The sequence below is a fragment of the Peromyscus eremicus genome, chromosome 7, assembly GCF_949786415.1.
Source record: "Peromyscus eremicus chromosome 7, PerEre_H2_v1, whole genome shotgun sequence".
In the NCBI taxonomy this organism is placed as follows: domain Eukaryota; kingdom Metazoa; phylum Chordata; class Mammalia; order Rodentia; family Cricetidae; genus Peromyscus; species Peromyscus eremicus.
The window spans coordinates 80,964,589-80,989,208 of NC_081422.1; the positions used below are offsets into that span (position 1 = coordinate 80,964,589).

The window sequence follows — 24,620 nt, forward strand, 5'->3', positions numbered from 1 at the left end:
CATGGACACCGCTGCGGAGAGCGCCGAGCGCGCGCACAGCCCAGCGTGCCCATCCCCGCGCAGCCTCCACCCGCCGCCAGCGCAGCCCGGGTACCTATCAGCTCGGATCCGTCCCCGCGCACTCTCCACCCTCGCCCCGTGCCCGCCGCTGCCCGAGGAGCCAGAGGACCGCCTGGCCCTGGCTCATCCCCACGCACCCTCCACCTCAGCCCTCGCCCTGTGCCCTGTGCCCGCTGCCCTTGCCCGTGCCCAGTGTCCGTGCTCCGTCCTAGTTGTGTCCAGTGGCCGGGCTCACGTTTTTTTACACGCGACTTGCGCTTGCCATCCTGCAGGTCCGAGGGCTTCTGGAGACCTTGGCTTCGAACCCCAGGCGAGAAAGAGGAGCGGGCGGAGCCCCATGCTGCAGAGGCGGTGAGTGACAACGTGGTCTGCAGAGATTCAGGCTACAGAGCATCCCCATTCCCCATCCCCAACCCAGGCCTGGGGACTAAGGCCCTAGGTGACCTGTGCTCCCAATCTGTCACTTAACAGTGTGCCTGCCCCAGGCCCTGTGGGTATGAATGCAGGCTGGGAAATTCTCTGCAGTGATGCAGCCAGCTGCAGCTGAGGTGAGGCCCAGGGTCACAGTCCCTACCTGAGCCAGAGGCACTGGGTGGCACACACCTTCCCAATTTCTACAAAGAGATGCTGCGTGGTCACTGCGATTACTCCTTTCCTTCCTAGTTGCCCAGTGGCCCTGAAGTGACTGAAGCCTCAGGGAAGCTTTCTCAATACCGACACCCTGTCAGGTGAGTCACAGGCCTTACTGAAGGTCTTCAACTCCAGCCCTAAGGAGATGGGGACATCAGCATCCCCCCCAGTTCGATAGCTGTCTCTGCAGTTTCTCTGTCTTGGAAAACTTGCAGTTTCTCTGTGTTTCCATTCTGAGAAGGATTCTGTTACTCAAGGAATGGGAAAATACAGGATTTATCACATAAAAGGACTGTCAGTTGGTGCATGGTGAGTAAATGCTAAAAGAACTGGCTACAAGAGAGTAAACAGACTGATTAGGAAAGCGAATGAGTGGAGTAGGGGACGTATTTCAGTGGCAGGGTGCTTACCTGTCCTGAAGGAGGCTTATAAGACGGGAGACATCCTGTGCCAGAAAAGTTGTTTTGAATTTTCATTTTATTTCATTATTTTTAATTCTAAAAGGACAGTGTGAAACTGGCTTCACAGAATGCAGTATATGCATTATTTTCTTCCAAACCAAAAGGAAAAATGGGGTAGACAGTTAACAGGTTTTGTCCAGATCAAGCTGGACACTTAAGAGAAGCTGGCAATGACAGGAACATTGAGCAGATTACCAATGATTAGGCTGAAAGGGGTCAAAGGTGACCCAAGGCTGGTCCAGCTGTTTACTATTTTTTTTTTTTTTTTTTTTTTTTTTTTTTTTTTTTTGGTTTTTCGAGACAGGGTTTCTCTGTGTAGCTTTGTGCCTTTTCCTGGAACTCACTTGGTAGCCCAGGCTGGCCTTGAACTCACAGAGATCCGCCTGGCTCTGCCTCCCGAGTGCTGGGATTAAAGGCGTGCGCCACCACTGCCCGGCCTCTGTTTACTATTTTTGTTTTGACTGTTTTTTTTTTGTTTGTTTAATTTTTTTCCACAGGAAGTCAACCATTCTATAAGATTCTTTGTAGCTTTTTAGCTTTTATTTGAGACTAAATGTGTATAATTATGTGGCCTCAGGACTGTTAAAAGAAGGCTGGTGTGCCTGTGTCTAAGAAAGCCTGGCCTATGACTATGTGTTTATATGTGGTGGACAGTAGTCGATATGTCTTGATTGCCTACATATGCTAAAAGTAATTGAGGGTCACAGGGGGAAGCAAGTGACAAGTGTCAGGATAGAGTTTACTGTGGTCAGATTATTTTTTAAGTTTTTATTTTTATGTGTCTGATTATTTTGCCTGTGTGTATGTGTGTGAACCATGTACATGCCTGGTGCTCACAGAGGTCAGAAGAGGGAGTAAGATGCCCTGGAACTGGAGTTGCAGATGGTTTTAAGTTGCTATGTGGGTGCTGGGACCCGAACCCAGGTCCTCTGGAAGAGCACTCAGTGCTCTTAACCACTAAGCCATCCCTCCAGCCTTACTTGGGCCACTTTTGAAGTGAGTTCAGGGCACTAAACATGTAATTGTTGAAGGGTTGGGGAAAGCTCACAGAGGGTGCATTATACATTAGTTATGGTTACTATGCTGAGTCACCAAGAGTTAGATAAAGGAACATTTGGATCAAATGAAATGGCATTGAAAAAGAGAGACAGGATCTTGGGACAGCATGGCTCCCGCTGAGCTCCAGAGACCAGGAATTTGGGGGGGGGGGGTGTCGCTGCAGTGGTGGCAGCCAGGTAGTAAAGGCCAGAGCCTCTACATGTCCATACAGAGCTGTGTCCAGACCCATGGACTTTGCACTGTCGGAGGGGTCAATGGTTATTGATTTTAGCCAGAAGAATGGTGTCATCAGATTGACGTTTAAGGAAAATCAGTAGGGGACTGGAATAAAGACTTAAAGCTCCCAAAGGGAAACTGGAAGGAGTTACAAGTAAGAAATGAAGGAGAGCCTTTCTAAGCCATCAGAAGTGAAAGTGAGGCTTAGTGGAGATGTAGGAAGTATTTAGGTGACAAAGCTGGGCTTTATAATGCACTGGGAAGGTAAGTGAAGAACAGCTGAACAGCCAGAATGCCTCCCAAATTTGTGGCTGCTGACTAGGTGAGTGCTGTTCTATGACGATGCGGATGTGGGGAATGAGGGAATGAGTCTGATTTTTTTAGTTGTTGAATTGCTCGAGCTTTAGAGCATCCAAGCAGAGCAATTAGGGAGAGCGTCACATGCATGTCAGGAGCCAGCCTGAAACTCTGCAAGCACAGGTGTGAGGTGTATGAGTAGGAAAGGCTGGGGAACTCATGAAAGGGGTGAGGTCATCCTAAAGAAGTGCAGAGGGAAGAGGTGATTATTCTCAAAGAAGGCATAGGGGAAGAGCAGCCTCTACCTAGTACATGGAGTAAGGGAGGGCTATGGAGGTAACAGAAAATCAGAACAGGGGGAACTCAAAAAAGGGTGCCATCCCTGGAAGAACTGTCCACAGAGAAATTCTGACCAGAGTGTGATGATATCAACCGACTGTTTTGGGGGCAGGGGTTGGCGATTTTAGTTACATATTAGAACATATATTGGTATATTGTAAACAATTCTTTTCTTTGTTGAAAAAAATCAATTGTTTTCTCATTTAATTTTTATTAATCTCTATCCTGACTAATACTGTGGACTGTATACTTTTTATTCAGTGGTCAATTCTTTGAGGGTAGGGTTCATGATTTATTCACTTTTGATTGGTGGATCATGTTGGTACAAGAGCTCACTACCACACTTATTGAATGCATAAATGCTGTTTGTTTAAGCATCTGGATTATAAACTCTTAATATGTTATGCTAGAAAATATATGTAAACTCTGTTGCCTAACTTCCTGTCTTTTAAAATTGAGCACATTGAACACAATATAATCTTTTCTTGGTTAGACACACTCAATTATATGTAGATAGGGTTCTTTGCCCTACACTAAAGTGACTTCATAAGAGTTGTCAGCTCATTCCTGTCTATTTCTTTTCTTTGGATGAAAAATAAAAGAGACCATCAGGCCAGATTAATAATGATCAATTTTTTAAAATTCTGAGGTAACGAGGCTTACTTACAAAATAATTGTATAAAACATATATAATTCTCAATACATTGGTACAGTGTTCCCAGAGTCAGTGGGATAAGAGAAAAAGGTGGATTGGAAATAAAGACTGGTGTTGAAGCAGCTTTTCCACCTAGCAAATTGTGGAGGCATAGACAAGCTTTTAAAGTTACTGTTCTTATACATTTCTGATTAAGCGTATTGGCTGTATCTATAACAAAGAGCTATATCTAGAGTTTTCTTCTGGACACTGGGTGGTTGCTGCCTATCCAGGGTCCAAACATTCTGCCCTCCTTGTAAAGTTGGCTAGCACCCACACCCATGTATTTGACGTAGTGGTGGGATGTATTTGCCTTCTAAAGAAATTTAGAAAATGGAAGTCTAACCTTCTACATTTTGTAAAAAACATATACATAACTCATGAAGTAAGGTAAGCATTGATCTTCTGCTGTTAGAGGCTGTAGACAGCTTTAAATCTAACCCATAGCTTGGATAAAGATATAAAAGTATCAACCATTTATTTGCACTTTGGCAAGCAGACTCTGTGAAAGCTGTGACAGTAGCAGTTTTAAACTCTCCATCTCAAGGCTGTCTCTAAAATGTGTAAACAAATTGTTAAGCATAGAGATCTTGTGGAAATTGATCATTTCATGGCTATTAGGATCCTGAATGTGTAAACGTAAGGATGGTGTGTTGTCTGCTTCTTTCAGACTGTTCTGGCCCAAATCCAAGTGTTATGATTACTTATATCAAGAAGCAGAAACTCTTCTGAAAAATTTCCCAATTCAAGCTACGATTTCGTTTTATGAAGATTCTGATAGTGAAGATGAAGTTGAGGGGCTGGCCTGTGAAAATCAGTCTAATTAGTTACTTCTTGTGACATTTGAACTGTGGAGGATTTGAATTTTGTGTATACATGTATCATAAACTTTTTAAACTAATTTATTTGTATATAAATTATTAATAAAAAATAGTTTGTAATCAGTATAGTTTTTTGGCTTTTCTTTGTCCGTACACTAGAATTAAAGATTGGTATTGAAGATAGGTATCATGTACAAATGTTCTGATTATGTTATAAATATCTGGGTTCACAAAGGATACTTTTGGTCTCTTCATTAAATTGCAAGTTTATCTTTAGTTATAATTTTCCAAAGGACAATAGTATTTGTTTGTTTGTTTGTTTTTTGAAGACTGGCTCTTGTAATGTCTGCTGTTTACTATTAATCTCAATTGGATGTTATGGTTATAGATAATATAATCTTGGTAGATAGTAAAGAAAATTGCATCATGTTCTGAGTCTCACATATATTACTATATGTTTGCTAGCTGATGGTGAAAATACTTTAAGTAATAATCTATAATTGAGAAATGAAAACAATCTTAGGTGCCTTAATTTTTAAGGACTGTAATTAAGTAGTGAATAGTATGACTTTCACTCTAATACTTTCCTGTTGTTCTTGATCTGGTGTTCAACACTTACTGTACATGTTGAGGGATTCCTACGATTAAAACAAAATGTTTAAATTGGAATTATTTCTATGGAGTCTAAAAAAGTTTAGAACATGAAAATATTTTTTCTTGTCCTAGGTAAAGCTAAGATTTGGCAGACATGAACTTCAACATTATCAGTTTTCCTTTTTTTTCCTAGTTCCCTGATCACAATATTCTCATATAAATATTTTCTTATGGGAAGCCAAATAAATTCTCAGTGATTGCTTTATCTTCCATAGCCATCACATAAGAAAAATTACTCCATCATTTAATGAGACAGAAAATGGGCAATTTGCATGGTTAAGGTGACATATAAACTATAATCATGAAGTCCTTTTAGCTCATATGTGATCATCAAATTAACAGTTCAGCTACAAGTAAACATATTTTTATTAACTTGTAATCTGGGCTACTTGTGAGGATGAGGCAGGAAAACCCAAGCTGGATGCTTGCCTGGCAATATCTCAAAAATATTTTCCTGAAATATTACAGAATAAAAATAGGTAAGGTGGAGATGAGAGGTAATTAGACAGCTAAGAAATGCCTCTTGCTTGGATGGCTAAGCATATCCACAGACTTTATCTTATCATATTAAAACATATTATCACAATTTTGACTGCCAGGAACTCTGCAGACTACATAACTGAGATAAATAATGTGTCCAGAGTCATGAAAAATTAGTACCCAGCAGAGAATGGATAGCGTTATTCAGAACTGTTCTTTGGGAAAACGTTTGCTTTCTATTAGATTCTACTCTGTGGGTCTGTGTATTCTCCCAGATACATGCAAGAAAAGGTCCAGGATGTCACCAACCCAGACCCACAACATTAGATGCTTCTTTTGTTAACAAATTAGGATAGTATAAGGTGCCCTGTCTTTTGTTTGATACCTATTAGTAATCATATCTGCAGTGTAGTTTAGATATGGCCATTTATTTCTATAGAAACCCAAGCTCATGCAGTTATATAAATATTCCTTTAATAAACTAAAAGTAACTCACACAAACCATTAAGTTATAAGGACACCAAAACCAAATCACTCCATTTAGGGGTGAGCTTCTTGAAGATTTCAGGGAAGGTGAAAACTTACGGGAGGAGGAAGAATGTGTGAGTGTGTGGCTAGAGCAGGAGACTGGAATCGTCTTTTAATCGTTTTCCAGACAGAGGATGCAGAAAGGTGAAATTTTCTTCTTAACCCACAAGCAGAGGCTTCTTGCATTTGGCTTCTTGGCTAGTGAAATTGTGAGAGCCTCTTCCCTAGAGCTTAGTATTTTACAGGAGAGAAATATTCAGCAATCTGAAAGTTTTGATAGTGCTATTTCCTTCCATATTTCAAGCAGTCTGATGTTGTTTATCAAGGGAGAGGCGCTGATGTTCTGGGTGAACAGGGATCTACTGGGACTCGATCAGCACCAGGGCTGAGGAACAGCTTCACCCACTAATCTTTCAGCAGAATGCTGTCATTTCCCTGTGGTGCTGAAGTTTGGGACCAGAGACTAACTGAGCATGCGCCTCTACAGCATAGGCCATTCCCCCCCCCCCCCCCCCCCGCCCTCCACCCCCGCGTCCGTCGCGAGCTCCTTCCCTCTGACTCCGCCCCCACCCCGCCTGCCGTGAGCGTGCTACGTCACCGCGCGCCTGACCCTTGGCGACCCCGGAAGTGGGTCGGGGGCTTGGCCTCTGCCCGGCCGCGGAGCCGGAGCAGGCGGTGGTGGCCGCTGGGGTCCCGCCAGGCGATCCTGTCTGGTGGCGGAGCCCGGAAGCGGCCCGGATCGCGGGCCCAGGATGCTGAACGTCCCTTCCCAGGCTTTCCCGGCCCCCGGCTCCCAGCAGCGCGTCGCCTCCCAGGGGCGCAGCAAGGTAAGCGGGGACGCTGGTGTCCGCCTTCTCAAACGCCCTGAGTCTGTTCGTGCTGCTGAAGCTGGCCTCTGTAGGTCCACCCGGGACCCTGCTTCCAGCGGAGTTGCTTCCCTCCCTCAAGCTGTCCGCTCCGGTCTTTTGTTCTTTACTGTCAGAAGGGCAAGGCGGAACAGTAGCGGCCAGAGAGACTACTTCACTGCAAGGTCTGCAAACCTCCCATCAGATTTACCGCCACCTCTCCAAGCCCTACTCCTCTGTGCATGTGATAGCCAGTTGTCCCAGCACTGCTCTTCTATGGACACTCCTGGCTGACTTTGAATTTGATACCATGCTCTTGAATATTTGTTGAATATGGTTACTGTTAGCAGCAGGTGGAACACGGATATATATTTACAAAATTCAATAAAAATTGTGCCCTGTGTTCACTGCCAGGCGAATGCTATTTGCTTATGTTTTCTTGGTACTTCCTTATGCAATAACCACATTTTGGTGTTTTCTTTTGGGACTTCTACCTTCTTGGGCCACTCAATTTCTGTGTTAAGTTTTACTTTATATGACTTTGGGACCCTCACTGAATGTTTCTATTTTTCTCCACTTAGACCTGGAGTTCCGACTTTAGATCAGAAAATGAGTTGAGATTTTTATTTATTTTTCAGAAGTCTGTGAACCCAGCTTTGATCATACATAGTATTGAGGTGTTTTATGTGCTGACTGATGGCCATGTATGTCTTGAGTATATTTCCTATGTCCATTGAATCTTCATAGTTACCCTATGGAGTGGGGGCTTTTACCATCTCCATTCTGGGTAAAAAGAAATAGGTTAACACAGGTCTGACATTAGTCATGTAGGCTTGTGATGTGATTATGACATTTCCTTCATGGCAATGTGTGCTTCAGCTCACCAGCAATCAAGTCATGTATCTCCTCCTGCTGCTCTCCTTAAGCTAAATGCTTGACTGTGTATTCAAAGGCTACCTTTGCAGAATGAGAAAATCAGTTACTGCCTTTCTCCATTCAGACTGTTAGTTTTCAGCAGTCATTTAAAGGAGAAAACTTCTCAGCAAAGACAAGAAGTTACATAGCTGTGGTAGCAAAAGTGAGTTTTGTTGTCCCCAAACAGGACAAAATAAGCTTTTTGTGTAATTTAATAGGAACCTCAGATTGGATTAATTTCTTTGTTATGAAACGAGACAATCTTGAACCTGTGAGAAGCTGAGTGGGAACTGGATGAAACAGTCAGATGGAGTTTGAAAAACTGGAACACGGCTGGAGAGGTTGTTTGATACAATTGTTTAAACCATAGACTTTGAAGTGGGAGAGAGATTCCTTTCCAAGATCCACCACTTAATCTCACTCACTTTTTGTTCAGGTGTATATAGGGTTGACACTAAGTACCAGTTTTTGTTATTGCCTTAGTCATAGGGTTAAGCGACAGTTTTCATGGCACAGCATGGGCAAGCACTCAGCAGCTATTACTTACCATAAGCCTTCTGTTCACGTCTTACCAGTTTGAATCTTCCATGGAATTGGATTCATTTTGTGATAGCTGTTCTTATTTCTACTAGCAGTTTCCTAAATCAGTATTGATTGAGAAACTGTGTAATGGTTGATTGAGCAATATCTTCCATAGGCTAAGACATTTGAACGTGTGGTCCCCTCTTGTTGGTGTTGTTTGGGGACATAATGGAACCTTTAGGAGGTTTGGCTTTGTTGGAAACAGTGTGTCACTTTGGTCAGGCTTTGGGGGTTTATAATCGCACCACAGTTCCAGTTTGCTTTCTCTGATTCATTTCTGTGTGCAGGTGACATATAGTGAGTCAGCTTCCTGCTCTGGCTGCCAGCTGCCATGCCTTCCTTGCTTTATGGACTCCCTTTCTTGAACCATAAGCCAAAATAAACTTTTTCTTCCCTAAGTTGATTTTAGTCACAGCAGCAAAAAGTAACTAATACAGTATCATGGTGTGGTGAAGATGGTGAAGGTGTGGTCTCTGATTCGAGGGACTTAGTCTCTCTTACAGGCTCTACAGATAAGTAAACAATTATAATTCGTACTTCAGTAGGGTGTTGTCACCAAGAACAGGTTGGAGTCAAATTGGAGAAAATACAGCGAGCAAGTGCTTGATACCAATGGGGTAAGCTATTCCCATTTGGCCAAAGCATTTGATAGAAAGGAGCTGAGGCTGAAACACAGAATGCAGACTGTGATCAGGTTATGAAGGGTGCGACAAATAGTAGAGGGACTTGCAGACATTACTGTAAGGAACCACTGTAGAAGGGAGATCCATTGTAGGCAGAAGTTTCTGTCCCACAAGCAACTCCCAAATACCCAGCAGCCACTTCCCACATTACCACACAGAGGCTTATATTAATTATAAACGCTTGGCCAGTAGCTCATGTTTGTTACTCGCTAACTCTTACACTTAAATTAACCCATATATCTTATCTATGTTTAGTCATGTGGCTCATGGCTTGTTACCTCATTTTCTACACATTGTGCTTGTTTGTCCTGCTTGTTCAGCAGCTGGCTGGCATCTCTCTCAACTCCTCCTTCCTTCCCAGCATTCTCAGTTTGGCTTTCCCACCTAACTTCCTGCCCAGCTACCGGCCTGTCAACTTTATTAACCCATGAGAGTAATACATATTCATAGTATAGAAAAAGATTGTTCCATATCAACCCATGATTTGTTTTGCTTTTCCAAAAGATTAACTGCCCTGAGGTTTACAGAATGGAGAGAGAGCCCAGTGATTTTCTCTGGGATAGGAATTGTTTTTCTTACTCTTCATTCTTTGTTTGGAATTGAGACACCAGAATAGTTTCATCAGTGGTCAGAATGAGAGTGTGGAATGAGATGATAGAATATACCCCAGAGCTACTGACCTATTTATTTTGCGGTAAATGAATGCTTAAAACAGAGATGACTCTGGAGTTATACATGCTTCCTTGAGAGTGCATATTTTGCAGTACCATTCTCCTGGTACTTTGTAATGAGGTAGTTGGACAGATGTAAAGAGTGGCCCTGTTCAATACAGGTGTCATGAAATTTTCCACAGGATTATCTTAACTAATTAAAATACTGGTGTACCTTTGTGTTGATACACTTTGTGTCATTGTAAGCAAAGACCTGAGAGTGGATAATGGGTAAAGGACAGATTTGTTTATTATAAGGGGAGGGTAAAGAAGCTCCTATCTGGCCAGGGCCTTTTTGCTTTGTTAGGACATGGTTCAAGGCAACATAGGGCAATAAAGAATGCAAGAGAATGTGTAGCCTCAAACCCGTTCATAATTAACATAAGCCCTCAGGACCTAATCACCTCCCAGTGGGCCCCACCTTGGAGAGTGAGTCTATTGCATGTGTTTTTTTGATCAGTCCTTCAAAAACCTTGAAAATGTATTTTGTAAAAGAAAATAGAACCCAGAGCATCCTGTTGCTAAATCCTGTAGGCAGAGTTTGGTAGACATTTTCTGCAAAGGGCGCCACTATAAATACAGTAGCCTCCCCAGTTCATGATTCCATGCCCGGTGTTTCCTATTACCCACAGTCAACAATATGAGTCATCTTGTCCTATGTCTAAAGTGCAAGTACTGCCCATCCCTTAGTCACTCAGTAGCCATCTTTTTTGCTACTGGATAGATAGTTGAAAATAAATTCTTGACTTCAAGTCACCATTAATTTACTTAGTAATGGCCCAAGTGCTGGAGTAGCAATACTGGAAATTCTCCTGTGTCAAAGAAAAGCCATGAAGTGCTTCCTGTAAGTAGAAATGTGATAATTCTTAGTAAAAAAAAAAAAAACAACAAAAAAAACAAAAACAAAAACAAAAAACATGCTAAGGTCACTAATATCCACAATGAAAACAACTTTCCATGCATTGTGAAGGAAAAAAGAAAATGTATGGAGTAATAAAAAAAAAAAAAGTATCTGTAAGGTGTTTGGTGCTGTCCTTGGTTTCAGGCAATCTTTGTGGCAGGGTTATCTGATCTTGGTAGGCAGCTCTGTAGGGAGCTCATCTCACAGAGGAAGCTGTGGTTGGTAGTGTCTACATACACTGTCAATATTCACAGTGAAGACTAGAAGGTGGCTTTGCCACTTCCCCCTTATCTGAGGCATTGCGGTCCTTGACATTGCTGCTCTGTGCTCATGTCAATGACACATTTACTTACGGCTTCCTCCCCTCCCTATACCCTGCCCACTCCAATGCTTGATAAACTTTACCAGTGTGTTTGTAGAAAACATTGATGTTCTGTTTATATTGATAACTCAGAAAAGGTCCACTTTAGCCAATCATTGGTGTATTTCTGTCAAATCTCTTGATTGTTAAGGTCACAAATTTTGGGTTAAATTGGCAACAATAACATAATTATTAACAGAGCTAGGACCTGGACATTCCAGCTTTCTGATTTTAGATTCAGTACTGGGTCTGGAATACCATAATACTATTATGAGAGAATAATAATAATAAAATCAATTTAAATTATCCAAAAGGTTAAAAAAAGTCAAAGAAAATAAAAGGGAAATTAAATTAAAAAATAAAAATAGAAAGAAAGAGCCAGATGTGGCGTCTTACCTTTGTAATCTCAGTACTCAGGGGGATTGATGACTACCAGTTTGTGATCAGCCTGAGCAGCTGCAAAGTAAACTTCTAATGCAGTAGAACAAATCTGACATCCTCTCACACAGAAGATGAGTGTTTGTAGAATTGTTGGGCTTCAGTTTTATCTTTTAATTCATTCATATTTTTGAGATGGGATCTTGCTGTGTAGTCTAGGATGGCCTCAAACTTGCCATGTTTCCACCTCAGCCTCCCAGGATTTCTTTTTAAAGGAGAATAAGAGGACTTACATAGCCCAAAAGCAAGTCGAAGGAGGAGGAAAGGGGAACAGCCAACTTGAAACTGGATGTAATTTCTGTTTTCCACTCTTAGGTACCTTTAAAGCAAGGTAGAAGTCTTATGGACTGGATTCGACTGACCAGAAGTGGAAAGGACTTAACTGGCCTGAAAGGCAGGTTAATTGATGTAACTGAAGAAGAGCTTAAGACCCACAACAAGAAAGACGACTGTTGGATATGCATAAGAGGTCAGTGGTATTTATTTAACGCTTCAGAAACTTGCTGGCTTTCCATTGGTAATGCACATTCAGACTTTGATAACACAATTGCTTCACTGGACTGTAGATAATGTCGTTCTCACTTTGGACAGTATTCTCCCTTATAACCTTTTACATTTTGACGCAGAAGACAGGGAACTCTGGAATGGAAATCTTTCTTTAGCATCCCTCTGTTGTATTCTTTTTGAAAGGAAGCACATGTTTGCCAAGTAATTTACCACCAAGGTGATACAGTTAAAAGGATCAGTGACACCCAGTATGTGGAATAACTGCCCATCCCAGAGCCTTGTGGTTGAATACTGTTAGAAAAAAGATCTCTGAAAATCTAAAGGAAACCAAGTGTATGTGTTGTATGCATGCGCACATATTTGTATGTGTATATGCACTTGCTCATGCACATGTGTGCTTGTGAGAACACTGTTCTGTGTGTGTCTGTGGAGATCAGAGGTTGATAAGCTTTAGATTCAGTGAGGACACTGTCTCAAAGCATAAGGAGGAAACAGCTGAAGTCAGCCTCTGGCTTCCACACACACGTGCATACACCCACGCTAACAACTACATACACCACACATACACACAAAGAATCAGTTTATTAGGAAGACCATGTTAATGTCTGGTGCAAAGCTTCAAAGGACTTAACAGACATTAGTAGAATTGAGGGATAGAATTAAAATTTTCATTGAGAGTTGTAGATTTTAATCCCATTCAGCAATTGTTAGAACTAAATAAACATCTGTAGACAGTTATGAAAGTGGTAGTGCAGTTTCTTTATTGAACACAAGATGGCGAGGTCGTCACAGTCCTTGGACTCAAGGCTTAGAGAAATGCCCATCTTTGTAGTTGAAAAATGGTGAGTTACACTACGTTTTTACCTTATGAACGTATCTTTTCCTATCATGTTTTAGGGCCAACATAATCAACAATGGTAAAAATCTTAAGTAAGTGAAAATGCTGTTCTATAATGGCATATCTTGCTACATATATGATCAACATTAAATACATTTGTTGAATGAATATAATCTAGAACTTTAATATTTGTTTGAATATTAAAACCAAAAATTAGTTTTGAATGTTTACTGTTGCTTACCTGAGTGTATCAGACTTTTTGGGGGGCTTGAAATCCCCCTAATCTTTTAACAATTCTTGAGAATATTAAGAGCTTTTTTGTGCACGATACCTCTAAAATTACCATTAATTAAAATTACGAAAAGTAAGGCATATTTAAAATTAATTTAATAAAGGTAATAAGCCTACTGTATGTTGTAAATAGTACCTATGTTTATGAAAATAACTTTTATAAAAGCAAAATACAGAAGTACATCATTTTCTATTTTGGTAAATATCTATAATGTATAGTTTAATAGATGACAGCTCATATATATTGTCATGTTACTGCCTCCTGTCTCATATTACATGTCTATGTATCTTCTAGAAAATCCCACATTTGTGAAAAAAATAAGAATTTTAAACAAACACAATATTTTAGTTTTATTGGGAAAAAAAATTCACCTTGGACCACCAGAAATGTCTTTCTTGAGCTTCCTCTGGAGACTGTGGTGTCTACTATGAGGCTCTATGACTTATAGAAGAGAAGAAAGAGGAAATGAAAAATTCCAGTCAGTAACATGTGGCCGAAAGTATGGTGATACTGTTAATTCTGTAGGGTGAGCCATTGTGGTTCACATGCATAGTTCCCTAGCCTGAGACACTGTGGCACCTTCATCTGGGAGATGGATGAGTAGACCTAGGTGTCACTTGGGTCCAACATGGTGCTGTCTGTAGGCACTGTAACCTAGATCTGTGTGTGAGATTATAGTGGAGTGTGTGCTGTTTTGAATCCAGTCATCTGAGGTAGTGTGGCCTGATGCAGGTTCTAAAGGTTGGTAAAGGCTTTTCCTGTCTCTGGAGAGTTTGAGATACGACTAAAAACCAAGCTGTGTGAATTGAAACATTGAAAATTGCCATTGAAAGGGGGAAAAATTGGCATAATACTTGGTACATACATATAGATAGTAAATACATTTATTGAGTGAATATAATATAGAACTTGAAAATTTAGTTTTTAATATGGTTTCTTTACCTCCCTGAGTGTTGTCAGATTTTTTAGTCTTCAAATCACCCCATTCTTCAAATCACCAAGTGTAGAAAACTGTGTATGAATAACTCTGTCACTAAAAAATACCCAAGATAAACAACTTTTTTAAAAGGTTTTATTTGGCCAATGTTTTTAAAGGTTTCAGTCCATGGTCATTTGGCTATGAGGCTTTGGGGCCTGTGGCGAGGTGTTACATGATGGTGAGAGTACATAGCAGAGGAAATTGCTTACCTCATAGAGGTAGAGAGGCAGGAGGAGTTGGGTCTTCCTTAATAAGCTGAGTTCCTTCCACTAGGCCCAACCAACTGAAAGGACATATATATACTACATGCCAGTAGCACCATGGGCCGGTGCCCAAGCATTCAACATAGACCTTTAAGGGACATTCAAGACCCAAAGTTTAATACTGTATACCCATTACATTTCCTCCTAGAGATGTATGTCTAAGATTAGTGAAACCATGTATATGCATACAATTCATACACATGAATATAACCTAAATGCCCATGTAGTAATGAGTGGATAAATCAGATGTGATTTATCCACATGGCATATTACCTAGCCATAAAACAAAAAATACTTAAGCCTACTTAGGCCTACAGCAGTGTAGATGAACCTTGCAGATATGCTAAGTGGAAAAAGGAAGTCATAAAAGACTATGTTTTTGTATGATTGCATTTATATGAAATTCCCAAAATAAGCAAACTTATCAAAACAGAATGGTTCTCTTGTGTCCACAGAGGAGAAAAGGAGAATGCTACTGAGAGAATGTTTCTGTATGTTGTTAAAGTATGATACCCATTGTGTAGTCAGTATCCTTTTACAAGGATTCCTGATTCTTGACAGTATGAAGAGATCATTTTCCTTTTAAAGAATATCTCCTGGTTTTAATTTATCTTTTTTTAATTGAAAATAGATTGTTTTCCATACAACATATTAATTACAGTTTCTTCTCCCCTAATTCATCCCAGATACTCCCTACTTCCCCACACGTTCAAATCTTTACTCTTTCTTTTTCTCATTAGAATACAAACAGGTATCTAAAAAAAAAATAAATAAATAATAATAATAATAATAAACAAACTTTTTGTTTGTTCAGAATAGGACAAAACAAAGAAACATAAAAAGAGCCAAAGAAAAGCATAAAAAACATATACAGACCCTGAGACACACACATTTACACACGCGCACACACATGCAAAAAAAAAACCCTATGTAAACAAAATTGTAAACCATACTATATAATAAGCAAAAGATCTGTAAAGTTAAAAAATTAGAATGCCCAGACAAAGCATTATGAGACAAAAACCTCCAAATACCATTGAGTTCATTTTGTGTTAGCCATCTACTGCTGGGCCAGGAGCTTAAGTGTGGTTTGCATACCCAGTGAGACTCAATTGGAGAAAATGAATTTTTCCTTTGTGAGCAGTTATGAATTGGAGATAGCATCTAGGTCAAGGATGGTGGGTTTTGTTAATTTTGCCTCTCAGCACTGTCTTAGACCTGTGCAGGCTCTGTTTATGATCCACCATCTCTGTGAGTTCACCTGTGCAGCAGCCCTGTTGTGTCTAGAGGGCCTTCCTTCCTGGTGTCTTCCACCCCACTGGTTCTTAAAATCATTCTGCCTCCTCTTCCACAGGGTTCCCTGAGTCCTGAGGGGAGGAAGACATCCCATTTGAGGCTGAGTGTTCTAAGGTCTCTCACTCTCTGCATATTGTCCAGTTGTGGATCTCTGTATTTGTTCTCATCTATTGTAGGAGGAAGCTTCTCTGATGATGGTTGAGCAAGATGCTGATCTATAAGTATAGCAGAATGCCATTAGGAGTCATTTTATTGCTGTGTTCATTTAGCAGAATAGTAGTATTTGGTATTCCCCTAGGTCCATGGTCTATCTAGTCTCAGGTTTTTAGCTAACTGGGCAACCATCCCCGAACCTGGGTTCTCTGCAAGAGCAACATGTGCTCTTAACCAATAAGTCATCTCTCCAGCTTCTTGATAGTTAGTTTTGATTGTTGACTTAACACAGTAGAGAATTACCCAGAAGGGAGTCTCAATGATGAATTGTCTAGATTAGGTTGGCCTGTGGATGTGCCAGTAAGGGATTCTCTTAATTGAGTTAATTGAGGTTAGAAGAACCACCTTGAATGTGGGAAGCACCATTTGATGGGCAGAGCTCTGGACTGAATTTACAGGAGAGAGCAAACAGTATATGCATCAATGCATTAATTAATTCATTGCTTTCTGTTCTTGATTATGAGATATGGCCAGTTGCCTCAGGTGTAGGTAGATTTTTCTTTCCCACCAGCCAGCTCCCAAATAACCACACAGAGACTTCTTATTAATTATGAAAGCTTGGTCAGTAGCTTAGGCTTGTTCCTAATTAGCTCTTATAACCTAAATTAACCCATAATTTATTAATCTACGTTCTACCATGTGGCTTTTACTTCTGTCCCATTTTGTGTGTCCGATTCATACTGTGTCTGTCTGGCTTCTCTGCCCTTCTTCTTCCCAGCATTCTCTCTGCCCCCAAAATCCTTCCTAGCTATTGGTCATTTAGCTTTTTATTAAAACAATCACAGCGACATATCTTCACACAGTGTAAAGGAATATTCCACAACATTTCCCCCTTTTTGTCTAAATAAAAAGGAAAGATTTTTAACTCTAACAATGCAAAACTATATACAGTAAGAACAATTATTAGGTAAGAATTATATTTACAGTGTTCAGTGCATTTGTAGTTGGCATATTTGGAGAAAATACTTCATTATTTATTCTATCTTGATGAGTCCAAAACTCTTTACCTAATTTACCTTCTATCAGGACTAAGGAAAACTACCTAGTCTTCCTTCAATTCCACTGAAGACCCCAGAAGGATGTAATATTACCTGAGTAAACAGGAAGTGCAGTGCAAGTCACTTCTAAACCTATAAAAATTACAGACATCTGGCTGCCTGGACAGGTACCCATGGTTTCTCTGCAACATTGGGGCATCCAGTCTTTGGCCTACAGGTCTAGAATATCTGGCAGACTCTTCTATGAAGCAGGAATTTTGAAGGACTGACCCACCTAGTCTTGGTGAAGTTCGGCAGTCACTTTCCTGTATGTCCTGTAGAATGTCTGGCAAACTTTTCTATGAGGCTGGAATTTTGAAGGACTATCCCACCTTATCTTGGCAAAATTCAGCAGTCTTTCTCTTTTGTGTTCTGCTTGTCCAGTTTGTACAGCATACTGTCAACAGTCAAGGGAAGAACAATTTCTTTGCCCAGTGGCTAACCTTACCACAGTGAAAACAAACTCCACATGGAGGCTTTTCAGTGCCCATCATCTTCTCTGAAAAAATCGGTGCTGCCAGGAGTAGACGTGTCTCATTGTCATGAAAAGCCCTATGTTAACAAAACATTTTAAATGTCATATTCTGTAGGTCTTTGACGTGTTTGAAGACCATCTATCTATATATCTCTGTTTGACCTTGAAAACATACCTAACATGACTATGTCATTAAATGAGCTGCATAGGTACAATACCTTAAACAAAAGTAGAAATGTATGTACAGTATCTTCTAACAAAAATAACCTTAAATTTGTATCAATATACCAAAATTCATACCAATATAAAATATTTGAGACTAGTGGTTGTTAAAAAAAACTGAAAAATCCTTTCTTCTATCCCATCATTTCTATACTATATTGCCTTTTTTCTCTTCAGAAAGAGATCTCTGAATCTAATCTCCTTTGTTTAGCTTTCCCCAGACTGTGACCAGTAACAATTTGTAACCAACCTCCCTAAACGATGACAAACATCTATAATCCATCTAATGACCAAAAACTCTCCACCCCACTCCTTGGGAATGTGGGTGTTGTGTTTTCTAGACTGATTCCTGTTGTTTGGGGGTACTGGAATCTTTAAGAGACCCTGGGAAAATTGGAATAATGGTCAAGTCCTGGGAGAGTTAGTTCTCTTGTTTGTTGTCCAGTCTCGGTGCAATGGGAAAATGCAAGGCTTATCTGAAGTCCTGGCTGGAGTAGTCTGTGAGGCTGGACCATCTTAGCCAGCAGCCTTGAGGTTGTTCTGGATGCAGAACTCTGAGGAAACTGCAACAGAGGCACTCTGAGATGCTGGAACACAGCTGTATTTGTCTGCTGTTAGCGTTCTAATACAGATACAAAAAGTTTGCTTCCTTGATGAGGCCTCCAGTCAGCACGTCCTGCTTTATTCCCTGTTCCTTTTTGTTAAAGATAAAGATATAGTTGAATGCATGCATAGATTTAATAAATATTTGGGGAAGATCAAAAGCTGAAGAGATGAGACAGGCCTTCTTTTACAGAGTAGGCCCGAATGTTCTTAATTCCTTAGCCTTACTAGAGATCTGACTCACGATTTTCACCAGGGCAGTAGACAGCAATGGAATGAGATTTTATTTCTGTGGTGTGTGTGTGTGTGTGTACATTCAAAAGTTATATAGAGAGTTTATTTGTGTTGAGAGGCTATTCTATGTGGTCTGTTGCATTTCTCTGTGTTTTATGAGCAGAGACAGTGTTCTGGACAATATTTTCATGAATCTTTGAATGCTGAAAAAACCTGGTTAGTATGGTATCTCCTCCTAGAACAAAAATGGGTTACACATGGGTCAGCTTAATAAAGATCATGTCTCCCTCTAGGGAAGAGAGCAGATACTCTCACTGGCAGGAAGGACCTGAGTTTCCTAAGGTCCAGGTTCCTCTCACAGAGGAACAGGAGTGTGAAGATCACTGAACCCTCTTCACATAGCTCTGTAGGAATTGGGGCTCAAGGAGCTGGTGCAAATGTTGCTTTTCTAGTGCAGGTATTGATACATTAAACTTTCATGTCTTAACCAACAAGCCCCCTGTTTTTTATAAGAGACCAGGAAACTGGCAGGTTAATTAGCTAGCTTGCAAGAGCAGTGTAATTTCAGACTTTACAGCTCATTATACTTTGATAAAATGAACTCCTAAATGAAATGTTGGGAGAGATTTAGTGGGCCTTATATTTATAGGTTTTATAATTTTTAGGAAGTTCATTTGGATATTATTTCTCCTTGCTTTGATGCAGGGCTTGTTTACAATGTCAGCCCATATATGGAGTATCATCCTGGCGGGGAGGATGAACTTATGAGAGCAGCAGGAGCAGACGGGACGGATCTTTTTAATGAGGTAAGTTTCTACAAGTAAGCAGAGCATTGTAGACATGGATTTAACAGTGAGACATTTGGAGGAGGAAAACACTTGCATTCATTTGAGATGGGTGGGCTTGAATTTTAAAATGCAGGCCGATGTTCACAGGTACCAGCTGTTCATGTGAGTTTTCAACTCATTGTAGTAAAATTCTAGAGATGGTTCCAAGTATGTGGCATGCAATTTGACTCCTCTGTTGGCAAGGCTTTTACTCGTCCTGATTTATTTTGGTAATGATGGTAATTGACTTACAGAAAACTCTATCAATGGGAGAAGGGACAGTATGATCTGCTGTTTCAAATCACTTTAGTTCTTTTTTAAATTCAATTTAATTTTTTTAGTTATCGTATAGCATTCTTGCTTTTTCCTCATGGGGAGGTAGTTGTACATCCAGTCTGCATTACTATGTGGGACCCATATCTCTTGGAGGAACTTAGATAAAGTTGATTAATGAATAGGAAACTTGCTTTTCCTAAATTAATAGCAGAGGTTCTACATGTATCTCGAAAGATGTTTACATCAAACCCTTTTCTCCAAATTTATAAAAAAAATTAGTTTCCCCACTATTTAAATGTTATATAGAATACATTAATTACCAATAATTTTGTTAGCGGTTATTCTGATATTGTAGTCATTAGAAGTTTAGTAGTTTGCCTTTGTTTCACATTTCAATTTGTATAATTAATGATAACTCACCATGTTATATGATACTAGGTTTTAACCATTTAAGATACCTGAATTAGATTGGGGTATTTTAGAGTTGTTTTGATCAAACTTAACTTATTTTTTTAAATACTTTTTATTTATCTCTGAGATTATAGGTAGTTATTTTTTGATCAGGTTGTCAGAAATGTAATTTGTTTCATGTTTAAAAATACTTTGGTGCACCTGCTTTAAAGGTGGGACTTGTTTGCTCTGGTGCCCATCTTTGTGGTGCGAAGTCTGATTTGCTCATTGGTTGTGGTAACATTCCCTTGGGAGAGTCTTCTTGCTCCTTTAAGAGACGTTCCCTTTGCTGTTGCTGTTTGTTACTTTCTAACAATGCAAACCAAGTCAGTTTAGGGACATTTGCCTAACTTGGCTGCTGTGGTTGTCTCCTGGCTCTCCCTTGTTCTCTGCTGGAATGTACTTCTTCAGCAGAAGATTTCTCCAGAAAGCCTTGTATTGCCCAGCACCAAGTTTATATGGGACACATGTGAGGAAGACTGTACTTTACTTAGCACTTTGCTGCATCCCCTAGCTTTAATGAACCAGTAAAATTAATTATTTATGATTTTTTACTCACTGTGGAAATAGAGTTTTGTATTTTAGAAGCTTCTGGTGTCTTCTAGAATTGTCTGGTGTCTTTCACTATAAAAATTTCCCTACACATCATGTTTGAGTTGTACAAAGAATATATTGGTTCATATCTTTATCAGCTTTATCTGTTTTCAGTTTTGATCCCACTGTTGACCTCTTATTTATTTTGTCATTTCCACATAACTGATAGGCCAGCTTGATGGCCTGTTGGTATTCCAACTCAGTCTCCGGTGATGGCACTGGCGCACTGGCTTACCTTCCCTCTGTGTTTTCTGTTGCCCATTTCCAGAGAAAGGGACTGAGCTACTGAGTAGTCTGTCTTTTCCCATCATGGCCCAGTGTGTGGCCACTGGCCGGACTCTTTCATTAACCTGACCCCTTTTTTTCCCACTGTTGTAGTTCAAGTCCTCAGTGCTGTTTCTGGCCCTGACACTTCAGGACTGTCCAGATAGCTTTCTGTTAGGTCCAGTTTGGGTAACAAGACAAATATATTCATCTTCTTGAAGATGAATTGTCTAAGCAACACCCTGCTTTTCACCTCTTAAGTGGTCATTATTAACAGTGACATGAATCTAGTCATCTGATTGGTTTTTGAGATCCTAAATAGAATAGTATGTCAGAGTAAATATTCTACTTTGAACATACTTAAGTGCCTGTTGTTTTAGAGTCCTGTGAGTGACAAACCCTATACCCTTGCCTCCTTAAATCTCTGTCTCCTTTATCTGTTTGCTGAAATTACCCCCATTCTCACACTCCCAAAGGCAAGAATTTACAAAGTAATGCATGTACTGTAAGTAATTGCAAGTAAAATTCAGTTTCTAATAATAATAATAAGTTCATGTCTGTGCTGTAATGTATTTGCTATTTAGTGTTATTTCCTCAGGACTATTAATACCCTGTTAACAATATTATTTGACCTAATTATTTTAATGTTTGAACATTACATTATGACTATTGATAATTATATTGAATAAATTGATAATTGAATACATGGTTTTCTTTACTAATGTTTTTGAATTTGTGTTTTTCTTTACTGATATTTTTACAATTGAACATTTACATTTTTTTAAGAGTTTGCTAATTTAAACAGTGTTACGCTGCAGCATAGTGATGTACACCTGTAATCCCAACACTTAGGAGGTTGAAGCAAGAGGATGGCTGTGAATTAGAGGGCAGCTTTGGTTACATAGTGAGTTTCAGACCAGCGTGAGTTAGAATTTTTTGTTTTATCATACAGGAAGAATATGGCAATAATTTTAATATATTGTGAAGGATATTCTTAAGCACTTTGCAAATGGCAAAGAAGGAAAAAGGGCAAGTTATATCTGAATGTTCTTTTGAAATTGTTGGGACCTTGTGGACACTTGACAGTGTCAGAAATACCCAGAGGTCTGTAGACAACACATTGAGAGTACTGTTCTAAACAGTCTCTATCAGTTGCTGGCTAATTACGTCTACTTCAGAGCAGTGTATGAAGTTTTAGCTCGGCTCATGGTAAAACGAGAGCATCCTGTGGAGGTTAGAGTCATGTATGAAGTTTTAGCTCAGCTCATGGTAAGGATGAGAGCATCCTGTAGAGGTTAGAGTCATGTTGCTGTCGGCCGTTCATCTCCCAGGTTCACCGTTGGGTCAATTATGAATCCATGCTGAAAGAGTGCCTGGTTGGCAGGATGGCTATGAAGCCTGCTGTTCCAAAAGGTAAGTAAAAAAGCGAATGCTTTTTAAAATAGAATTGGATTCAATGAGTAGGATTAAATAAAGCACAGTATTTTCCCTATTTTTATTGGCCTTCTGCCATAGCTGCTGTAAAGGTTTTATTCAACCTTGGGCCTCCACACACATCCACATGTGCCCCTCCATACCCACCCATGTAAGAAAATGCATACACACACAGACACACACACACAAGTGTGCACACTCTTGAGTGCATGCTTGGGCACCACATGAAATGAGGAAAAGAAAAATAAGGAATTCTGTAGTGACTTTCCCTTAAAAACGTGATGTTTGTAGAAAGCTGTAAGGAGTAAAGAAGTAAATACCATAGAAGGAAAAACTGTATTTGCTTCCTTGTTTTCCATAATCTCACATTCTGTCATTAAATAACCAGATTAGTGACAGTACTGGTTAGGGATGTTGGCTGATTTTTTTTTTTTTTAGTCTAGTTGTTTAACGTTTAATTTTTTAAAAATTATTTCTCAAGTTGGTATCTTACTCTGTTATTCCAGGCTAGACCCAAATTCATGATCCTTTTTCCTTAGCCTCTGAAAGGTTGGGATTACAGATGTGGCAGGTGTGTGGCCCATGCTCAGCTTATCATTTAACTGTTCTTACTGCTCTCACATGACTAAAACATCAAAGACTAGGAAGTTATATGGTACAGTGTCGCCTCCTGTCTTTGTCCCCCGGTTTATCTGGACTCTTCTTTGTCTCCAAACCTGTGTAGTCCCTTCTCGGTTAAGCTTCTTTGGAAGTATAATTGCCTCTGAGTTAGAGCTCCCCCTACAGTTGTTCAAGTCAGCTCTTCTGGACCTCTTTCAGAAGAGCCAGCTCCCTCTGAGAGTGTGAATGGGATTGCAGTAGCAGGAATACTTCATAGATCCCTCTCTGTGAAGGGAAGTAGCCATTTCTCTTTAGTCACTCATGACTTTGGCTCTCAAATTCAGAGTGAATTGGTCTGTTCAGGCAGAGTCTTCACTGCTTAGGTCAGTGAGTTTTGTAATTGGAGACCTTATTGCTGGAAGTTTCTCTTAGTAAACAGTGTAGTAAACTGGGGTTTTAGATCTACACAGGAATGTCCATGGTCACATAGGGTAAGAGACAGGGACTTGGATCTGTGAGAGGCAGAAGTTGGAACTGAGCCCCTGTTTATGGCCTGTACTTGATAGACTTATATATTTAATGGAAAAAGTATTTAACAGCAAAGAGAGGTGCTGGACTGTCTTGTCTGCCTTGACCTTTCTTTAACGTGATAAGGGAGAAGGAAGATTTTTCCTCGGAGAATCTGGCCACGCTTCTCATAGCAAAGAGGATACACTTCCTAGTGGGCACTGAAGACAATATTGTGGAACTTGGTTTTTATTAAAAGAAAATCTTCATTGTACTTCCAGCCCAGCAAGGAGGCCAGGGGCTCTTCAACGTGGATTTGTCTGCCACTTGGGTAGTAGCAAGGGTTTATATGAAGACAGAGGGGAGAAGCAGACTGTTGGTTAGGTGGCAAGAAAGCATGTTAGGGTTCTTAGCATAGGAGGGCAGTGCGCCTCCTCACAGATTGCAGGCGTACCTCAAATGTGCAGCTGTCCTTCAGGCTCTACCTCCCGAGTGCCAGGATTCCAAGTGTGCATCACCATCCTGAGTGCGAGCAAGCTGCCTTTACTTTATGTTATTGCAGGGCTGGGGATTGAACCTAGAGCCTCGTGTATACTAGACAAGCATCCTACTACCAATCTACAATACTTGCAAGTTTATTTCTGAGCGGAGTTAGTATGTTATCCATTAGGGATTTAGAGCTCATATTAGAAGAGCGTTGACTGGTAGAGCTAGCTGCTTCTATGCATGTTCACTCTTGAAAGCCAGCCTCAGATCATGCTTGGGAGGGTTCTAGAGGTTTTTCCTGAAACAACATGGGTTCTCTGTTATAGTTAGGTACCAGTGTTTCCAGGCCTTTCCTAACCAACTTCAGTCTGACCCATCTGGAATTCAGATAGGCCACTTACCACTTTGAAGGAAGTTTGGAATTTAAACATATTACTTGTGTGATCCCAGAAACTTCAGACCAAGAACTAATCTCTCACTATGGATTTTCCAGCGTACCTAGCAAATGCCTCTGTGGATCTGTGGAAAACATGAGTTCAGCCTGAAACA

The 24,620-nt window shown here is 40.2% G+C and overlaps 2 protein-coding genes across 5 annotated transcripts in view; both read left to right on the plus strand.

Moving 5' to 3' along the window:
* Window position 1: 1 nt before the first annotated feature.
* Ripply2 (ripply transcriptional repressor 2) lies at window positions 2-4,583 on the plus strand. The gene is made up of 4 exons (XM_059268328.1): window positions 2-90; window positions 333-411; window positions 724-788; window positions 4,427-4,583. Exons 1-4 carry the CDS (start codon window positions 2-4, stop codon window positions 4,581-4,583), a joined length of 390 nt encoding a protein of 129 aa, XP_059124311.1.
* A 2,301-nt stretch (window positions 4,584-6,884) lies between these two features.
* The window catches only part of LOC131915246 (cytochrome b5 reductase 4), a 58,904-nt gene continuing 41,168 nt past the window's right edge, over window positions 6,885-24,620 (plus strand). For all 4 annotated transcript variants that reach the window (XR_009380300.1, XM_059268327.1, XM_059268326.1 and 1 more), the window contains exons 1-4: window positions 6,885-7,066; window positions 11,990-12,143; window positions 19,339-19,439; window positions 22,376-22,457. Coding sequence is in view for 3 of the 4 variants with exons in the window: in XM_059268327.1 (XP_059124310.1) it covers window positions 6,992-7,066; window positions 11,990-12,143; window positions 19,339-19,439; window positions 22,376-22,457 (412 nt within the window). In the remaining variant the exon portion in view is untranslated. The remainder of the gene's footprint in view (window positions 7,067-11,989; window positions 12,144-19,338; window positions 19,440-22,375; window positions 22,458-24,620) is intronic.

Excerpts from the sequence above, each read along its gene's own strand:
- Ripply2 (XM_059268328.1), top strand. The coding sequence starts at position 2 with ATGGACACCGCTGCGGAGAGCGCCGAGCGCGCGCACAGCCCAGCGTGC. Across the intron at positions 91-332 it reads CCGCCGCCAGCGCAGCCCGG|GTCCGAGGGCTTCTGGAGAC; the intron begins GTACCTATCAGC and ends GCCATCCTGCAG. Across the intron at positions 789-4,426 it reads CAATACCGACACCCTGTCAG|ACTGTTCTGGCCCAAATCCA; the intron begins GTGAGTCACAGG and ends TGCTTCTTTCAG.